Source organism: Lactuca virosa, chromosome 8, assembly GCF_052849685.1.
Source record: "Lactuca virosa cultivar CGN04683 chromosome 8, Lactuca_virosa_CGN04683_v6, whole genome shotgun sequence".
NCBI classification, from domain to species: Eukaryota; Viridiplantae; Streptophyta; class Magnoliopsida; order Asterales; family Asteraceae; genus Lactuca; species Lactuca virosa.
This window is the reverse complement of record NC_136433.1, coordinates 86,043,631-86,060,814: the sequence shown is the minus strand read 5'-3', so window position 1 is coordinate 86,060,814 and position 17,184 is coordinate 86,043,631. Positions and strand designations below refer to the sequence as shown.

Here is a 17,184-nt window from a genome sequence, read left to right as displayed (position 1 = left end):
AATTGTGAGTAATTGGGCTTTAGACTTATTGGACCCACTTTTGGGCTATTGAGATTGGATTGTGTAGTAAGCCCAATTTCTCCATATCATTGATCTAGTAGAGTAAAGGACTTAATGGATTAAGTCCTTAATGGGTTAAGTAAGAAACACTTAACCTTAATCGTCATTTTATGTGAAACCGTAGTTTCACTTGGGCCTTGAGTTGGTCCTTTCGATTGGGTTTTGGTAATTGGTTTATTAACGGGCCATCCAAGAATAATCAAATGGACTAGAGTAATTAGTTGGGCTTTATGGTAAGGCCCATATGAAGGATTGGGCCCAATTTGGAAAATTGGGCCATTGATGGGACATAGTTTGGGCCTAGATGGTTGTATGTTATTGGGCCCTTAGAATGAGACATGTTGGACTGGACTGAACAATTGGGCCTTAAGGGAAGTCCATGTAGAGTTTTGGGCCCAATTTGGAAAGTTGGTCCATATGTTGGGCTTTGATCCCTAGTTGACTTTAGGCCTATGGATTGGGCCTTGGGCTTGGGCAAGCCAAGCTAGGGGTAATGTAGTAATTATCCAAAGTATGCATTTATAGTTATGTGTTAGAACCCAATTATTAATTGGGTGTTATTTTGGTGTTGACAGTTCGGGAATCTGTCATCCAGCTGCTGGGGTTGAGTCTGCGGGACTTCAGTAGTATGGGATTGTGTCTACGGGACTTCAGCAACGTGAGGTGGGTTTCCTTCCAGTAGGAACGGGTCTACGGCCACAATGCCGGCCCGTTTAGTTAGCAGTAGTTCCGGACTTCGGTTTGATGCAGTAGTTAGTGTGCTCGATGTCTTTGTGATTCAAGCATGTCTTTGTGTTATGTGTTCCGGACTTCGGTCTGATGCAGTATGCAGTATATGTGTTTATGCTAGTAGTTATGATTATGCTATGTTATGTTCAGTCAGTTCCGGACTTCGGTCCGATGCAGAGGGCAAGGCCCTGGTTAGTTCCGGACTTCGATCCGATGCAGTTTCCGGACTTCGGTCCGATGCAGAGGGCAAGGCTCTGGTTAGTTCCGGACTTCGGTCCGATGCAGAGGGAAAGGCCCTGGTTAGTTCTGGACTTCGGTCCGATGCAGTTTTCGAACTTCGGTCTGATGCAGTGGGCAAGGCCTAGTAGTTGCTTTATATGTTATAGTATGGTATGTGGTAGTTTGGGGAGCTCACTAAGCTTCGTGCTTATAGTTCCAGTTTTGGTTTCAGGTACTCAGTTTTCAAAAGAGGAGCTCGGAAAGATTGCAGTGCAGACACCATTTGTTCAGCCTGGGATGTTTATACTCTGATATATTTGACAGTTGTTATGATATTTTGAGATACATTGTTTATGATTCTTATATGACGTTTGATGAATATGGTTTTATTACTGATTTAAAATGAAATTTTCAGACTGTATTTTTGGGATGTTACAAGTTGGTATCAGAGCCTTGGTTTGAGGGATTCGGGCGCACTCCCGAGTGTGTTTGAACTCAAACTAAGGAAGTGGTATAAAGTTTTCAAAAGAAAAGAGTTTTAGAAAAGCAAAAAGAAACTTAAAAAGAAAAGAGTTTTAGAAAAGCAAAAAGAATTTTTAGAAAGAAAAGAACTTTGAAAAGAGAAAAAGGGTGTGGTGCATGCAATCAGCCGAGCTCAAGTAAGTACTCCCAAATTACCCATACAAGTTTATGTTATGATATGAGTATCAGCTTTATGAGAACTGCATGCTAGATTAGGACTAAGGATCTAGGAAGGATGCCTTATGTGCCTATTGTATGTGTATCAGCTTTATGAGAACTCCATGCTAGTTTAGGGCTAAGGATCTAGGGAGGATGCCTTATGTGCCTGTTATATGTGTACCAGCTTATTGAGAACTGCATGCTAGTACAGATTAGTCAGTATGATAGCCAGAGTAGTATATGCTTGATTATGTGTACTCAATGCATGAATGCTGCTTGCTTTGTGCTTTTAGGAGTTCTCGTTGTCTTTCACTAACTAGTAAACGAATATGTTAAGTTACATATTGCAAGGACTAAATAATTTCAGAAGTTTAGTTCTAGCTCTATTTCGCAGCTCTTGTTTGAGTCCAACCGTTGTAGGGTAGGATCTCTCATTCGAAGAATTATCTAGTCTGAGTAATATGTAATAGTATTCGCGAGCTAGTTAGGGGAAGAAAGCAGGGACTTCTTATGCAGCTGATGGCGGAGAGTGGGTTGGTGATTACCCTAGGGCAAGCCTAGGATGAGATTAGCAGAGAGCAGTAGTAGTAGAAGGGACTTGGTGGAGTCGAGGCAGTACTTCAGGAAAGTACGGATAGATGTGGAAGGTAGTATGGGCCCGTACTACTGAAAGCAGAGGATCCGTACTCGAATCAAGGAAGGCTGAGATGAACCCAGGGAACTTGTAGTATGTGAGATCCCTCGAGTTTGGATGAGTATTTTGGTGTTAGTGATGGTATGTTGCCGAGTATAGTGACGCTACGTGGTAGACCAGATGGTAGTTCTGGTGTCGACGAGGGATCAGGCTCGGACTCTGGAGCCGAGCAGATTGATGATCAGATGAGGGAGTTCATTCCATCTGAGAATTACGCACAGTATCATTGACCAGACTCATGTGATCCTCTATGTGATCAAGGAGGGCATTATAGAGATTTGTGATGAGAGGCCGAGTGCATTCTGCACTGAAATAGCAGTCATGATAGAGACCCGTACGTTGATGTTTCGGGAGTTCAGAGCTTGTGACGCTTCAGATTGTCATGGGGGTTAGGGACCCCATTGTGAGCAGCAGATGGTTGGTAGATGTCGCCAACACTTTTTGTACCAGACATTGTCTCGAAAGGAGACAATATCTGACTTACTTCCTGTCTCCTGAGAGATAGATCACGAGATTGATATGAAGAGGTTGGTAGTGAGTTGAGTGATGATGCGGTTAATGCTATGTCATGGGATAACTTTTAGACCAGATTCTGGGCAGAGTGTGCCCAGGCAATTGAGGCGCAATAGTTGGCGCAAGAGTTGTTAGATCTCCACCAGAAGACTGAGACTGTGGCAGAGATCACTGCCAAGTCTCGCGAAGAGCTTATATGGTACCACAGTATGCAGCAAATGAGGAAATGAACAAGGTAAGTTATCAGAACATACTGTAGAATGATAGCAGGGAGATCATGAGTATCTCGGGGTGCAAGACCCTGAATGATATGACTTCTTGAGGTTGAGAACGAGATATGGACTTGGAGCACATTGGTAAGAGGGAACCAGATCAGTTGCTTATAGTGAGGGGTCTCAGGAGGAGACCGTTGATTTCAGATCAGCTTCTGAGAGGCCAGTGGGGTTAGATTCGGTGCAGCACTTGCGAGAAACTGCACAAGGGAGCCTTTCGTTTCAAGGGGACTAAGTGTAACCCTGAGTTATCCTCGGTTTGTGTCTAAATTATATTTTCAAGAGATGTCATATGCCAATTGCATGCCGAGAAGCATTAGCAAATTGTGATAGAGTAATTCCCCAGATTACGGGATTGGGAAAGTACAACGTCATCTTAGTTTATTCCAAGACTGAGGAGCAGCAAGAGAAGCACCTGAGGGAGGTGCTAGAGACTTTGAGGAGGGAGAGAATTTTCGCAAGGTTCTTCAATTGTGTGTTCTGGTTACGCGGGGTGCAATTTCTTGGGCACCTTGTCAATCAGAATGATATTCTAGTCGATCCGGCCAAGTTAGAGGCCGTGATGCAGTGGGAGATTCAGAGGTCTCCAATTGAGATTCGGAGCTTCCTGGGTTTAGCGGGTTATTACCGGAGATTTATTCAGATTTTTAGAAGTTGTGTGATCTTTTGGATTAGCTGGTGTTGAAACCCTAGCAAGGATAAGCGTGAGTTCTAGCAGATTGGTCATGGGAGGGTAGGAAGAATTGAGAATTTTTCCAATTTTGGGTGCTGTAGGGCATTAGCTGAATCAGAGTGGGGGAGAATCACCCAAGGATTCCGAGGCAAGAGCGGTCATGAAGATGGGCTAAGTTTCGCATCCTTGTCAGGAAGGAAGAGAGCCCAAGCGGCTGTATGATTTGAGGATAGTGTGAGATGGAAGTTCAGAAAAACTTGCCAATGATGAGGTCGTATTCTCGGAATGTTGCTAGCAAGCCTTAGGGAATCAGTTTGGGGATTCCAATCAGGACATGGGTTCAGTTTTGGATGTTAGGTCGCATGTATGCTCGACGTCGGATGTGTTCGGATTAGTAACTAACAAATGAGATAGTGTCAGAGTGTTGTAAGTCTACGAGTGTAGCTGTAGCATTCACTAGCAGTCAGATATCGCTAGAGTGTTGTAAGCCTGCGGGTGTAGCCGTAGCATTCACTAGCAGTCAGATAGTGTGAGAAAGTGTTGTAAGTCTGCGGGTGTAGCTGTAGCATTCACTAGCAGTCAGATAGTATGGAGAGTGTCGTAAGTCTGCGGGTGTAGCCGTAGCATTCACCAGCAGCCAGATAGTGTTAGAGTGTTATAAGTCTGCGGGTGTAGCCGTAGCATTCACTAGCAGCCAGATAGTGTTAGAGTGTTGTAAGCCTACGGGTGTAGCCGTAGCATTCACTAGCGGTCAGATAGAGATAGAGAGTTGTAAGACTGCGGATGTAGCCGTAGCATTCACTTGGTTGGTAGATAGTATTAGAGTGTTGTAAGACTGCGGGAGTAGCCGTAGCATTCACTAGCAGCCAGATGGTGATAGAGTGTTGTAAGTCTGCAGGTGTAGCCGTAGCATTCACTAGGTTGGTAGATAGCGTGAGTGCGTTGTTAGGACGCGGAAAGAACAGTAGTACCCACCAGTTCGGATGTAGCAGTGAGGAGATGGAAATCCACGGATTGGATTTCGGAATTACCCAGATGGGTTAGAACTGGTTAAGCCAGTGATAAAACTATAGAAGCGCCACTACAGCTATGAGAGCAAGGAGGCAGTGGACTGCTTAAGGTCATTTATGACATAAGACTACCAGTGGTCATGTAGCAATCACTTTTAGCCTTGGGTTTGGTGACGTCAGGATTCGACGCATGGAACCAATCAGTTAGATCAGAAGGTCATTAGGGCCACAATGACAAGATAGTTAGTAGCAGCTGGATCCATAGAAGGATTTCGTTCAGAAGTCGTGCGAGGCGGCTAAGCAGGGAGTCCTTTGGCTTCGCAGTTGGGCTGGAACCCGATATTTCAGATGATTGGCGGAAAATTGAGACCAGGGAGGTCTCGGTAGATGTTGGGAAGCAGCCATGTGGCAACATATAGTTTCAGGCAGTTCAGTGTTCAGACAGTTCAGTGTTTCGGGCAGTTCAGTGTTCAGGTAGTTCAGTGTTCAGACAGTTTAGTGTTTCGGGCAGTTCAGTGTTCAGACAGTTCAGTGTTCCGGGCAGTTCAGTGTTCAGACAGTTCAGTGTTTCGGGCAGTTCAGTGTTCAAGTAGTTTAGTGTTTCAGACAGTCAGTGTTTCAGGCAGTTCAGTGTTTTCAGGCAGATCAGGGATTCAGACAGTTTTGGGTCTCCAACAGTAATGGTATTTGAGGATCTCATGTACGATAAGCGTAACAGATTGCTGAGTAATTCTTAGTCACCCACCGTAGGGTTCATCTATAATGATTCAGTATGAGTGGTCTGTTAGGGATTCAGATCATCTAGAGATAGCAAATTTCAGATAGATTACATGTGATCTTGTTGCGAGGAATTAGTTCGCCTGCAGATGGTAGGGCTTTGTGATGATTGGTCACAACTACCCTAGGAAGGCTAGGGTGTGCCCAGGATAATGACGATGTTACTAGAGTGGTTGGGCGTGTAAGGAATGGTAAGGAATGATTTCGAGGACGAAATCTAAGTTAAGTGGGGGAGAGTTGTAACACCCCGTTTATTAAATAAATAAATAAGTGAATTAATAAGTGAATAATAGCCCCAAAAGCGGAATAGTGTAGCAAGAAGTTAGTTTGGGGAGTTAAAAAGGTTATAATTGGAAGTTTAGGGGGTTAAAATGAAATTCACGGATTTGTTTGTAAAGAATTTTGGAGGTTGAGGGTGATTTGGTAAATTTCGGATTTAATTTGAATTAAAATCTTGAAGGAAGGGCCGAATGGTAAAAATTGGATTAAAGTTGAAAAGATATTATGAAGGCACGGGCTAAAGTGTAAGTGTTGGATTCAAATTGAGAATACATTGTGGAGGAGGAGCTGTTTAGTAACTATTGGGCTTATTCTGAAAAGAATTTTAGGAGCCGGGGTCTAAAGGGTAATTATGGGAGCAAAATCGAAAATAATTCTGAAGGGAGGGACTGTTTATGTCGTTATGGCATGATGTTTTGTAGCACCGGGTATATAACCTTAGCATCGTCGGTTATCAAACCCTAAACCTAAGGGAACCTCCAGCCGCCACTTACACTCTTTCCCCTTCAACCGTTACCTCCTAGCCTCGCCGGAAATCGATGAACGCCGCTGCCATCCTTCCTCCGCCATCGCACAACCTCCGCCTCCGTGAGGCCGATAGTTCCGCCGCTGCAGTGATGAGTTCATCCTCCGTCCCCTTTTCCCGCAGCCTTGCCGTCGAGCGCCACCGCCACAGCTGTTGTTGCGACTGTTGTTGCCAGCAACGTCGTGTGCTTCCGTTGTCGTCAACAAAGATCGAACGAGGCCCTTTTTCCGCTGCTGCTGCTGGCTTTAGCGAGGTCTCAACTCTCCTTCTCCATTGCCCCGGGGTGGCACCGCAGTCGCGACCGCCGCCGCCCGTAGGGCTTGTTCTTGCTGCTCCGGTCAATGTCCACTACCCCGAAGGGCTGTTGCGTTCGTATCTGTGAGCTTATTTCGAGTAGGAGTCATGAAGACCCATCATGGAAGCCGGCCATGGTGGCTGTCACCGCGCAACCGCCACCTACCACCACTAGATTGTTGTGTATAGGTGTTGTATTAGTGTGTGTGTGTGCATGATTATTGGGGTTTAGCTTTGTAATTTGTAATTAGAGATTAGAATAATAAAAAGAAAACCCTAACCACCACCGTGAGGTGGTGGCTGCCGCCTCCTGCCGCCACCGACCGTCGTGCCGGGTGGCGGTGTGCGTTGCCTCGTTGTGTTGACTCGTTTGGGGTGCTTGAAACCCTAATGGACCTAGCCAAAACCCTAATTGGCTTAAAGATTAATTTTGGGCCTATTGGGCCATGTTTGAGTGGAAACCCTAATTAGGGTTTAGAAAACCCTAATTGTGAGTAATTGGGCCTTAGACTTATTGGACCCACTTTTGGGCTATTGAGATTGGATTGTGTAGTAAGCCCAATTTCTCCATATCATTGATCTAGTAGAATAAAGGACTTAATGGATTAAGTCCTTAATGGGTTAAGTAAGAAACACTTAACCCTAATTGTCATTTTATGTGAAACCCTAGTTTCACCTGGGCCTTGAGTTGGGCCTTTTGATTGGGTTTTCGTAATTGGTTTATTAACGGGCCATTCAAGAATAATCAAATGGACTAGAGTAATTAGTTGGGCTTTAGGGTAAGGCCCATATGAAGGATTGGGCCCAATTTGGAAAATTGGGCCATTGATGGGCCATAGTTTGGGCCTAGATGGTTGTATGTTATTGAGCCCTTTGAATGAGACATGTTGGACTGGACTGAACAATTGGGCCTTAAGGGAAGTCCATGTAGAGGTTTGGGCCCAATTTGGAAAGTTGGTCCATATGTTGGGCTTTGATCCCTAGTTGACTTTAGGCCTATGGATTGGGCCTTGGGCTTGGGCAAGCCAAGCTAGGGGTAATGTAGTAATTATCCAAAGTATGCATTTATAGTTATGTGTTAGAACCCAATTATTAATTGGGTGTTATTTTGGTGTTGACAGTTCGGGAATCTGTCATCCAGCTGCTGGGGTTGAGTCTGCGGGACTTCAGTAGTATGGGATTGTGTCTACGGGACTTCAGCAGCGTGAGGTGAGTTTCCTTCCAGTAGGAACGGGTCTACGGCCATAATGTCGACCCGTTTAGTTAGCAGTAGTTCCGGACTTCGGTTTGATGCAGTAGTTAGTGTGCTCGATGTCTTTGTGATTCAAGCATGTCTTTGTGTTATGTGTTCCAGACTTCGGTCTGATGCAGTATGCAGTATATGTGTTTATGCTAGTAGTTATGATTATGCTATGCTATGTTCAGTCAGTTCCGGACTTCGGTCCGATGCAGAGGGCAAGGCCCTGGTTAGTTCCGGACTTCGGTCCGATGCAGTTTCCGGACTTCGGTCCGATGCAGTTTCCGGACTTCGGTCTGATGCAGTGGGCAAGGCCTAGTAGTTGCTTTATATGTTATAGTATGGTATGTGGTAGTTTGGGGAGCTCACTAAGCTTCGTGCTTATAGTTCCAGTTTTGGTTTCAGGTACTCAGTTTTCAAAAGAGGAGCTCGGAAAGATTGCAGTGCACACACCATTTGTTCAGCCTGGGATGTTTATACTCTGATATATTTGACAGTTGTTATGATATTTTGAGATACATTGTTTATGATTCTTATATGACGTTTGATGAATATGGTTTTATTACTGATTTAAAACGAAATTTTCAGACTGTATTTTTGGGATGTTACAATAGCAGTACTGCATTTTCAGTTGCACCAAAAAGTCTTCCAGGGACATCTTGCTAGCTTCTCCCTTGGGCATGGTATCAGCTAGTACCTTCCACCAGCTCAATACTCCTGACTTCAACAGTGTAACCGTGAGAGCGGTCTTCTGTTTGTTGCTGCAGTCGTAACTTTCAAACATCATCTCCATCTAGGAGATCCAATCCATGACTTCCACCGGCGTTGGGCTTCCAGAAAGACTCGGTGGTTTGGATGCCATGAAATCCTTATACTTTTATCCACGTCCATCATTTCCTCCGTCGATGTGGTTTCTCCTAACCACTCGTGGTTCAACTTGACTGATAGTCTGACTATAGTTCCCTTCATCAGATTGCTCAATGTTCAACTCGGATTTTTCAACTGTCATAGTAGGCTCATCCCTATTATGTTGAAGTAAAGTCCTGGTTTCCTCCATCTGACAATCCAACATCATTTGGATCATCGCTTGCACTCCTGCCATCGTGATTGGCTCAAGTGCAGCTACTACTTCTGGTGCACGCTCAATCACAGGCCGTTGATTAACATTTCCATTAGCATTTCCGCATCCGCTTCGGGTTCTTGCCATGTCGATCTATACACCATATCATACTTTCGGTGTGCAGTGACGAGAATTTAGATAGGAAAGCTTTATTTACGATAGACGTATAAATCTCCTTATCTTTTCGAAAAGTTACATGTCAGTTCTAATACCGTAATTAAACGTTTAGAAATCTGAACACATAAAGTTTCCAGATCCGGTCGGCAACAAACCATATATTCGATCAAACGATAGCATCATAAAGCATCACAAATCATTTAGCACATAAAAGCAATTTAGGCGTCTCCCCTACATAAGCTAGTGCACTTGTCTATTCAGGCATACTTCTTAAATATAGCAGATACTCATCTCACAATTATTGCTTAGCATTCTAAGTTTAAGTCTAGAAATCCTACATATTCCTACTTCGCTTAAACTAATGCTCTGATACCAACTGTGACATGACATCCCCAAATTCACGGTCATTTTAAAAATTTTATTTATGCTTATTTGAAAATTAGAGTATTCATTTTAAAGAATAATATCGCGGAATTTGTTCCCAGAAAACATAAATAGATTATCAAAGCATTTCCGAAGAAATGTATTTTTGTTTATATTAAAACTTTGGGATGCCATCGTCAATACAGAAACATAAGCATAAACAGACCTTACATTCATTTACACTAGTGATTTACATGTCCTTTAATCTCTCAGTGTAATGTAGCTTCGTATCGATACATGTGATACAAATAAACTGAGTGGGTCAGGTTGGGAAACATGGTGAGTACATAGGGTTTTTAACCCACAATAATAAAGTTATTATGTTTCATCATCAAACAATTAACCCAACTTCCTATCCTCGTTATCTTCTTTATTCTTAAGGATCTACCCTAAGAATCGTCTATTCATCATTCATTCATTCCTAGGGATTGTCCTAAGGAATAGGCACGAAGTCCAGCGCTGCCAGGGTTCATGTAACATGCGCTAAGTCCATAGCGGCCGATGTTATCTGTTAGGCACTAAGTCCATAGCTGTCAATATCCATTTATAGGGCACTAAATCCATAGCTGCCAACGTTCATTTGTAAGGCACTATGTCCATAGTTGCCAATGTTCATTTGTAAGGTACTAAGTCCATAGTTGTCGGGTTTATCTATTTGGCACTAAGTCCATAGCTGCCAGGGTTTATCTATCAGGCACTAAGTCCATAGCTTTCAGGGTTTATCTATCAGGCACTAAGTCCATAGCTAACAATGTTCATCTATATCATCTTTCATATCTCATCATTCATCTCATCTTTCATCTCTCATCTCATCTCATCTTTAATTTACCCATCTTTACCCATCATAATTATAGGTATAAAATACGTATACAGTTTAAATCAAGTAAAACATGTATATTTTGTTCATCCAGCATAGATATCAAGAACAAAGATAATATACACACACATAGCATGTAATTTATATTAAATACTTCATATCTATGTGTAAGATGAAAGTAACTATGCACTCACTTGTTAAAGTGATGATTCCAAACTCGGGCAGCGCTTCGCTTCTAACAATTCTATTTTCCTTCGACGAAACCTACTATCATTACCGCTAGATTTTAGTCTAATACTTATTGTGACTATTTACGAGCGATATTGTTTTATAAGTGTTAATTCAACCACTATGTATAAACAGGGGCCAGACATGAAACACCGGAGGGCAGGACCATTTTGGCATTATAGCACTTCTGAAATCCAACAACCCTATGGGTCCCTTCAAACCAGATTCCCCGTATCGCGAGTAGTTAAAAATATTATAATAACACTTTTTATATTATATTTTATTATATATATATATATATATATATATATATATATATATATATATATATATTGTTTATAAGTTCATAATAACATTAATAAACTTAAACAAAAGCTATACTTAGAGTAGGGTAAGCATATCTCACTTACCGGGGGTTTGGCTAGGAATGAGTATCTGTGGGGGCAGAACTTCTGAGCCGAAATCTCTTCTTCTCGGAGCCTTCTGGCGCTTCGGGACTTTCCTCTAGCAATTAGAAGTTACTAGGGCTTTGGGAGAGGTTTAGAGAGAAGTTAGAGAAAGAGAGAGAAGAGTTATGGTGTGAGGAAAAAGGGTGAGTTTCGTATGGTATTTATAGGCTGAAAAATGGCCCAACTCGGAGAGTTGGAGCCTCCAACTCGTCGATTTGAGTGTCAAGTGTCACCATCTGGTGGCAAGGCGTGGGGAGGAAGCAATGGTCCAGATTAAGCCATGTCACCTCCTTCGCAACAACACCATTTCGTCTTCTAAATTCCATAACTTTCACATACAAGCTCCGTTTTCGACATTCTTTATATCCACGCGTAGGTATTGACAAGATCTACAACTCTCATTTTGACTCCGTCGGCTAATTCTCTACCGATTTTAAATTTAACAGTACGAGAAGATTATATTGTTAACGATCGTGTAAAAGTCATATCTTCTACATACGGACTCCATTTTCGACTGTATTTTTATCGTTGAACTCATATTAATGAGATCTTCAATTCTCACTTAGGTTGTGGCGGTAAAGCGACCGATTTAAAATCCGATTTTCGGGTCGTGCACTGCTATGCTAAATCTTAGAAAAATCATAACTTCCTCATACGAAGTCAGATTTAGACATTCTTTTTATGTACGTTCTCGGTTTAACATATACTACGACTTTCATTTAGATCTTTAAGGCTAAAAAGTAATTTATCAATCACTTTTTACGATTCCCGGTGTCATGCCGGTTTTGCCGTAAAACTTCGACGAGTCATAACTTTTCCGTTATAACTTGGATTTCAGCGTTCTTTATATGTACGGATCCCTTGTGACATATACTATAACTTTGTTAAGATTATTTACTCTAAATAATCTTCTATCAAAATTTCATTTTTGACGCTTATTGTCTCTAAATTGGCTAGCCCGAATCTGCGGACGTTACACCGCGTCAGAGTAGGAGATTAGTCCCCAAAGAGGTTGAGACATATAGTTGTAAGCCATGATATAATGTGTTTCGAATGTATCTGAGAATACGTTTGAGCATTATGATGTGAAGCTCTCTCAAATCATGCATATATAGACAAACCTATTGAATAACATAAGTATTGTATGGTCTAGTAAAAGTGAGATGGTATAATGCTACTGCTAGACTCCTATAAAGAGTGGGATCAGTGACACAATGACCAATGACATCAAACTTAACGGACGTATCAGATTGCGTGTGAGCAGGTTTGCAATTAAGAATCTTTACTCGCTTTGTGGCATATTTTTGGTAAAATAAAAACATGTGTTGATGATCTCTGGTGACATCAATTCCAATGAGGTAGTTCAGAGGGCCCAAATCTGTCATAGCAAAATTTCAATGTAAAATGGTAATAACCTACTAAAATAGGCTCGAAGATGACGCAATCAACACAATATTATCAACATACAACAATAGATATGCAATATGATCATCCTCAAGATAGATGAACAATGAAGAATCGAATATACTATTATTGAACCTAAACCATGAAATGAATTGAGCAAACATGTGATACCATGATCGAGGAGCTTGTTTGAGGATATAAAGATACCTTTGAAGTAAGTAGACGTAATTTGTAGAGGTTGGGTCATGGAAACCCAAAGGCTGATGCATGTAAACTATCTCCTGAAGATGAATGTGAACAAACATGTTCTTCACATCTAGCTAATGAACTGGCCAATGGTGAGATATAACCAATCTGAGAACAGTCTGGATGGTATTCGACCTAACAATCGGGCTGAAAGTCTCATCACAATCAATGTTGCGCCTCTTACTCTGTCCATTGGTAATAAGGTGTGCCTTATACGGAGCTAAGGATTCATCTGTATTTTGATTTTTCTTAAATAACCAAATAAAATTAACCACATTAACATCAGGAGACTGAGGGACAAGTACCCAAGTTCCATTATAAACAAGTGCATTATATTCTTCTTTCATAGCATTTAGCCAGTTTGGATCTCGAAAAGCTTGAGAATAGTTGTGGGGAAGAGGAGAATAGGAGGAATTTGTGTGACGGTTGAGCTTTTGGATAGGTTTAGAAATGGCATAGTGTAACTGAGTGGCCACGGGGTGTATATGCAAAGGGATGGTAGTAGAAGAGTATGTGATGGGAGAGTCGAGGGCTCGTTATTAAGAGATGTGGTGGTTGTCGAAGGAAAAGTATGATAAGAGTTTATGTTTGGAAAGATCTCGGTAATGAGATGAATGTGAAGAGTGAGAGGGTGGGCTCTCGGTTGAGGTGGTGGAATCCCCGGACGGAGGAGTGCAACAAGGATTATTGAATCATTATTAGTGTTTGCGTCATCAAAGAATGTATAGTCGTGAGATTTGTTTGATTATTGCATGGAATGAGAACATGTAGTGTAGAAACTTCTCGATATCCATGTAATGTAATAATCTGTTATTTATGTGGAAACTAATTCACGATACCCGTGTAATGAAATCAACCGTTTTTAATGGCCAAATTGTAACCTAATAAACATTACAACCTTCTAATTAACTTGATTTTGAAACTAAATTTGTTCATTTACATAATGGTTACAATATCAACAAGTTATATATACGATCGATGTGTATGAATATTTTTTCATATTAGCCCATAAATTGTTTCACACACAATGTCTATTTTCTATTAAAAAAACATTATGCTTTTTATACATAAATATATCGCATACGATATGGAACGAATAAAAAGTACAGTAGCTTCGTTAGAAGAAACCATCAAAGTTATTGATGAGCAACTGCATATTTTGTGGACTATTCATTTTCCATGTTTTGGGTTGTATTATTCGGGTTTGGTTTATATAAACGGTTAGTATATATCTAACAATATCTACTTCACCGCTTGAGAACATAAATCTTAATTTGTAAAGAACATAACGTCAAAGCTCAATCCAGATCAGCAAGGTTTAGCCATTCAGGAAAGCTGAAGTTAACTTGTAGAGTTGCAGGCAGTGCATGGCGAGAAAGGGAATAAAAGTTAGGGAATTATGATTAACGGAGGATTTGCGAATGCAAGTGTGAAGTGTGTCAAAAAAAAAAGAGAAAGGAGATGAGTCTATGACATTGGTCGGAATTGGACGGAGAAAATACAGATCCCAACGGTGATCTTTTGTAATTTCCTTTCTCTCAGTATGTACGTCCCGACTGAGAGAGAAAGGAAATTACAAAAGATCACTGTTGGGATCTGCATTTTTTGGTCCAATTCCTATAATTTTGCCTCCAATATATATATATATATATATATATATATATATATATATATATATATATATATATATATATATATATATATATATATTCTAGATTTCAGATGATCCTCATATTCTAGAACATAAGAAGGAAAATTTTGGTAGGAAGGTAACAAGTTTTTTTTCTACATATTATTTTAGTAAAAAAAACAAAATTAATCACTAAATGATTCATAAGTAATCACTAAATGATTCATAAGTAAGATGATTCATAAGAAAAATTCAAAAAACAAACGTCTTCATGATTCATTTTTATATAAATTAAGAAAAAATTCACTTTTATGACAGTTTTAATAAATAACAACAAAATCATTATATAAATGAATCATTGAGATGTTTTTTTGGGATTTTTTTTGAATCATGTTATTTTTTATTCATCTAGTTATTCATTTGTTTTGTTCACCAAAAAAATATATAGAAAAAAACTTGTTACCCTTCTACGAAAAAAATTTCATATATATATATATATATATATATATATATATATATATATATATATATATATATATATATATATATATATATAAAAGCAAATTGAAGTTAGCAGTAGTAATCTTTAGTGCCTTTAGGCTTTTTTTTCATAATTTTTAGTCACTTTAACACTTTTGGCTATTGCAGTCGAAATTTTTATATTTTGGCATAAAAAAACAACTTTTATGTTTTGGCATAAAAAAAACAAAAAACTTTTTTACCACAATTCTTTAGCAACTTTGACACTTACGTGTTTGCCACAATTATTTAGCCACTTTGACACTTTTGATCCTTACAGCCAAAAATTTTACATTTTGACATAAAAAAGCACAAAAAAACATCGTGGAGCAAAGCCTAGGCTTTCCTCCTAGTTTGTACAAATAAAAAGTGAATTAGAATAAGGAGACTGTAACATGCATGAAGCATTGCTATCGTTATTTTATGAAAATGGATAATAATTTCATAATTGCTTTTTTTTAACCAGAAAATATAATATATAATCTTACTCCTAAACTACCACTTAAATGTACCTACCTCCACGACGGGACTCTGCTGATACCACTGAGGAGGAGACCCTTTGATTAATAATTCATATAATATAATGATCTATTAATTAATCATAGTAAGGAAAACTAAACACAATAAGATAATGATCTATTAATTAATCATAGCACGCAAAACTAAACACAATAACACATGATGCACGTTGCATATTAAATTATTAACCATCACACAACTATATATATCTCTAATAAAATAACCACGTGGTATATATTGTATTCTTCATTATGAGTAGTTCATACCTGATACCTTTTCATACACAGTATTACACACAATTTCACGCTTATAAATACACACCCTCATACACAGAGACATCTAGGCATGAAGATGCAATCCAACCATGACTCCCTGTTCATCATGCTCGCAACCCTATGTTCCGTACTCGTTCTCTCCTCTTCGCAAGATTTCGATTTCTTCTACTTAGTTCAAGAGGTATTCCATTTCAATTCAATTCATACTGTAATCGCAAACCTATAAATACAGTTTTCCTCTTCATTCCATTCAACTACTACACGGTTTTTTGACCTAAATGTTTTTTGTAGTGGCCGGGATCACACTGTGACACTGAACAAGGTTGTTGCTACCCAACAACCGGAAAACCAGCTTCGGACTTTGGAATCCATGGACTTTGGCCTAATTACAACGATGGCTCCTATCCCTCCAATTGCGACTCTAGCAACCCTTTCGATGCATCTAAGGTGGTTCTTTACTTCTTTTACCATTTCCTAGGACTGTTTATTGGCGTATACGTACGAGCCAAAAAGAAATGAACGTCAATAATTAATCGTCTAAATTACAGATTTCCGATCTTATTAGCCGAATGCAGTTGGAGTGGCCAACACTATCGTGCCCAAGCAAAGATGGGCTAAAATTTTGGGGTCACGAGTGGAAAAAGCATGGGACTTGTGCGGAATCTGTACTCGATCAGCATGCTTATTTTGAAACCACTCTTAAACTCAAAAACAAAATCAATCTCCTCCAGGCTCTAGAAGGCGCAGGTATGAATCATTTGTAGTTGTGGGAGAGAAAATCTATTTTGGTAACTGCGCTGATATATATATCCTCTCTCCTTGTGTGCTCTACTTGATCAGAGAACTCTAGGACTCCATATATATATCAGTATTAAAACAACGTTTTGTTTTTCGTTTTCCAAAACTTACAAAGATGTCAAAATGTGATGCAGGAATTCAACCGAATGGGCAAACGTATAGTCTTGAAAGCATAACGAGCGCGATTCAAATGGCGAGTGGCTACACTCCACGGATCCAATGCAATAATGGCACGTTAGGCAACAGTCAATTGCACGAAATCTCCTTGTGTGTGGACTCGATGGCATCTGACTTCATTGAATGCCCCGTTTTGCCTAATGGGCGTAGTTGTGGTTCCTCCGTCGAGTTTCCTTCCTTCTAACTTTAATGTTTTAATTCGTTAATGTAAGAACTTAGATGTGCAGCACCAGTTAAATGCTTTTATTTATATAATAATTTCGTTTTTATATTAATTTATGCAACAACTTTCGTTTTTTACCAATTTATAGAACACACACGAATTACCGACATAGGTATTTAATACAACATGATGGAGAATACGTGTTGCACACACGTATGTACATTTTGAGTATCTCGTTCAACGTTGACCATGCAAAAATCATTCTTAGATATGGACGTATCGAAAGAACATGTGTGTACTAGACCGTAAACTTGAATTTTCAAAAAGGGTATTTC

At 40.0% G+C, this 17,184-nt stretch overlaps 1 protein-coding gene across 1 annotated transcript; it reads left to right on the top strand.

Moving 5' to 3' along the window:
• Window positions 1-15,716: 15,716 nt before the first annotated feature.
• LOC145129340 (extracellular ribonuclease LE-like) lies at window positions 15,717-16,919 on the top strand. The gene is made up of 4 exons (XM_079064037.1): window positions 15,717-15,892; window positions 16,003-16,158; window positions 16,260-16,458; window positions 16,644-16,919. Exons 1-4 carry the CDS (start codon window positions 15,782-15,784, stop codon window positions 16,868-16,870), a joined length of 693 nt encoding a protein of 230 aa, XP_078920163.1. The 5' UTR covers window positions 15,717-15,781; the 3' UTR covers window positions 16,871-16,919.
• The last annotated feature ends 265 nt before the right edge of the window (window positions 16,920-17,184 follow it).

Excerpts from the sequence above, each read along its gene's own strand:
- LOC145129340 (XM_079064037.1), top strand. The coding sequence starts at position 15,782 with ATGAAGATGCAATCCAACCATGACTCCCTGTTCATCATGCTCGCAACC. Across the intron at positions 15,893-16,002 it reads TCTTCTACTTAGTTCAAGAG|TGGCCGGGATCACACTGTGA; the intron begins GTATTCCATTTC and ends TGTTTTTTGTAG. Across the intron at positions 16,159-16,259 it reads ACCCTTTCGATGCATCTAAG|ATTTCCGATCTTATTAGCCG; the intron begins GTGGTTCTTTAC and ends TCTAAATTACAG.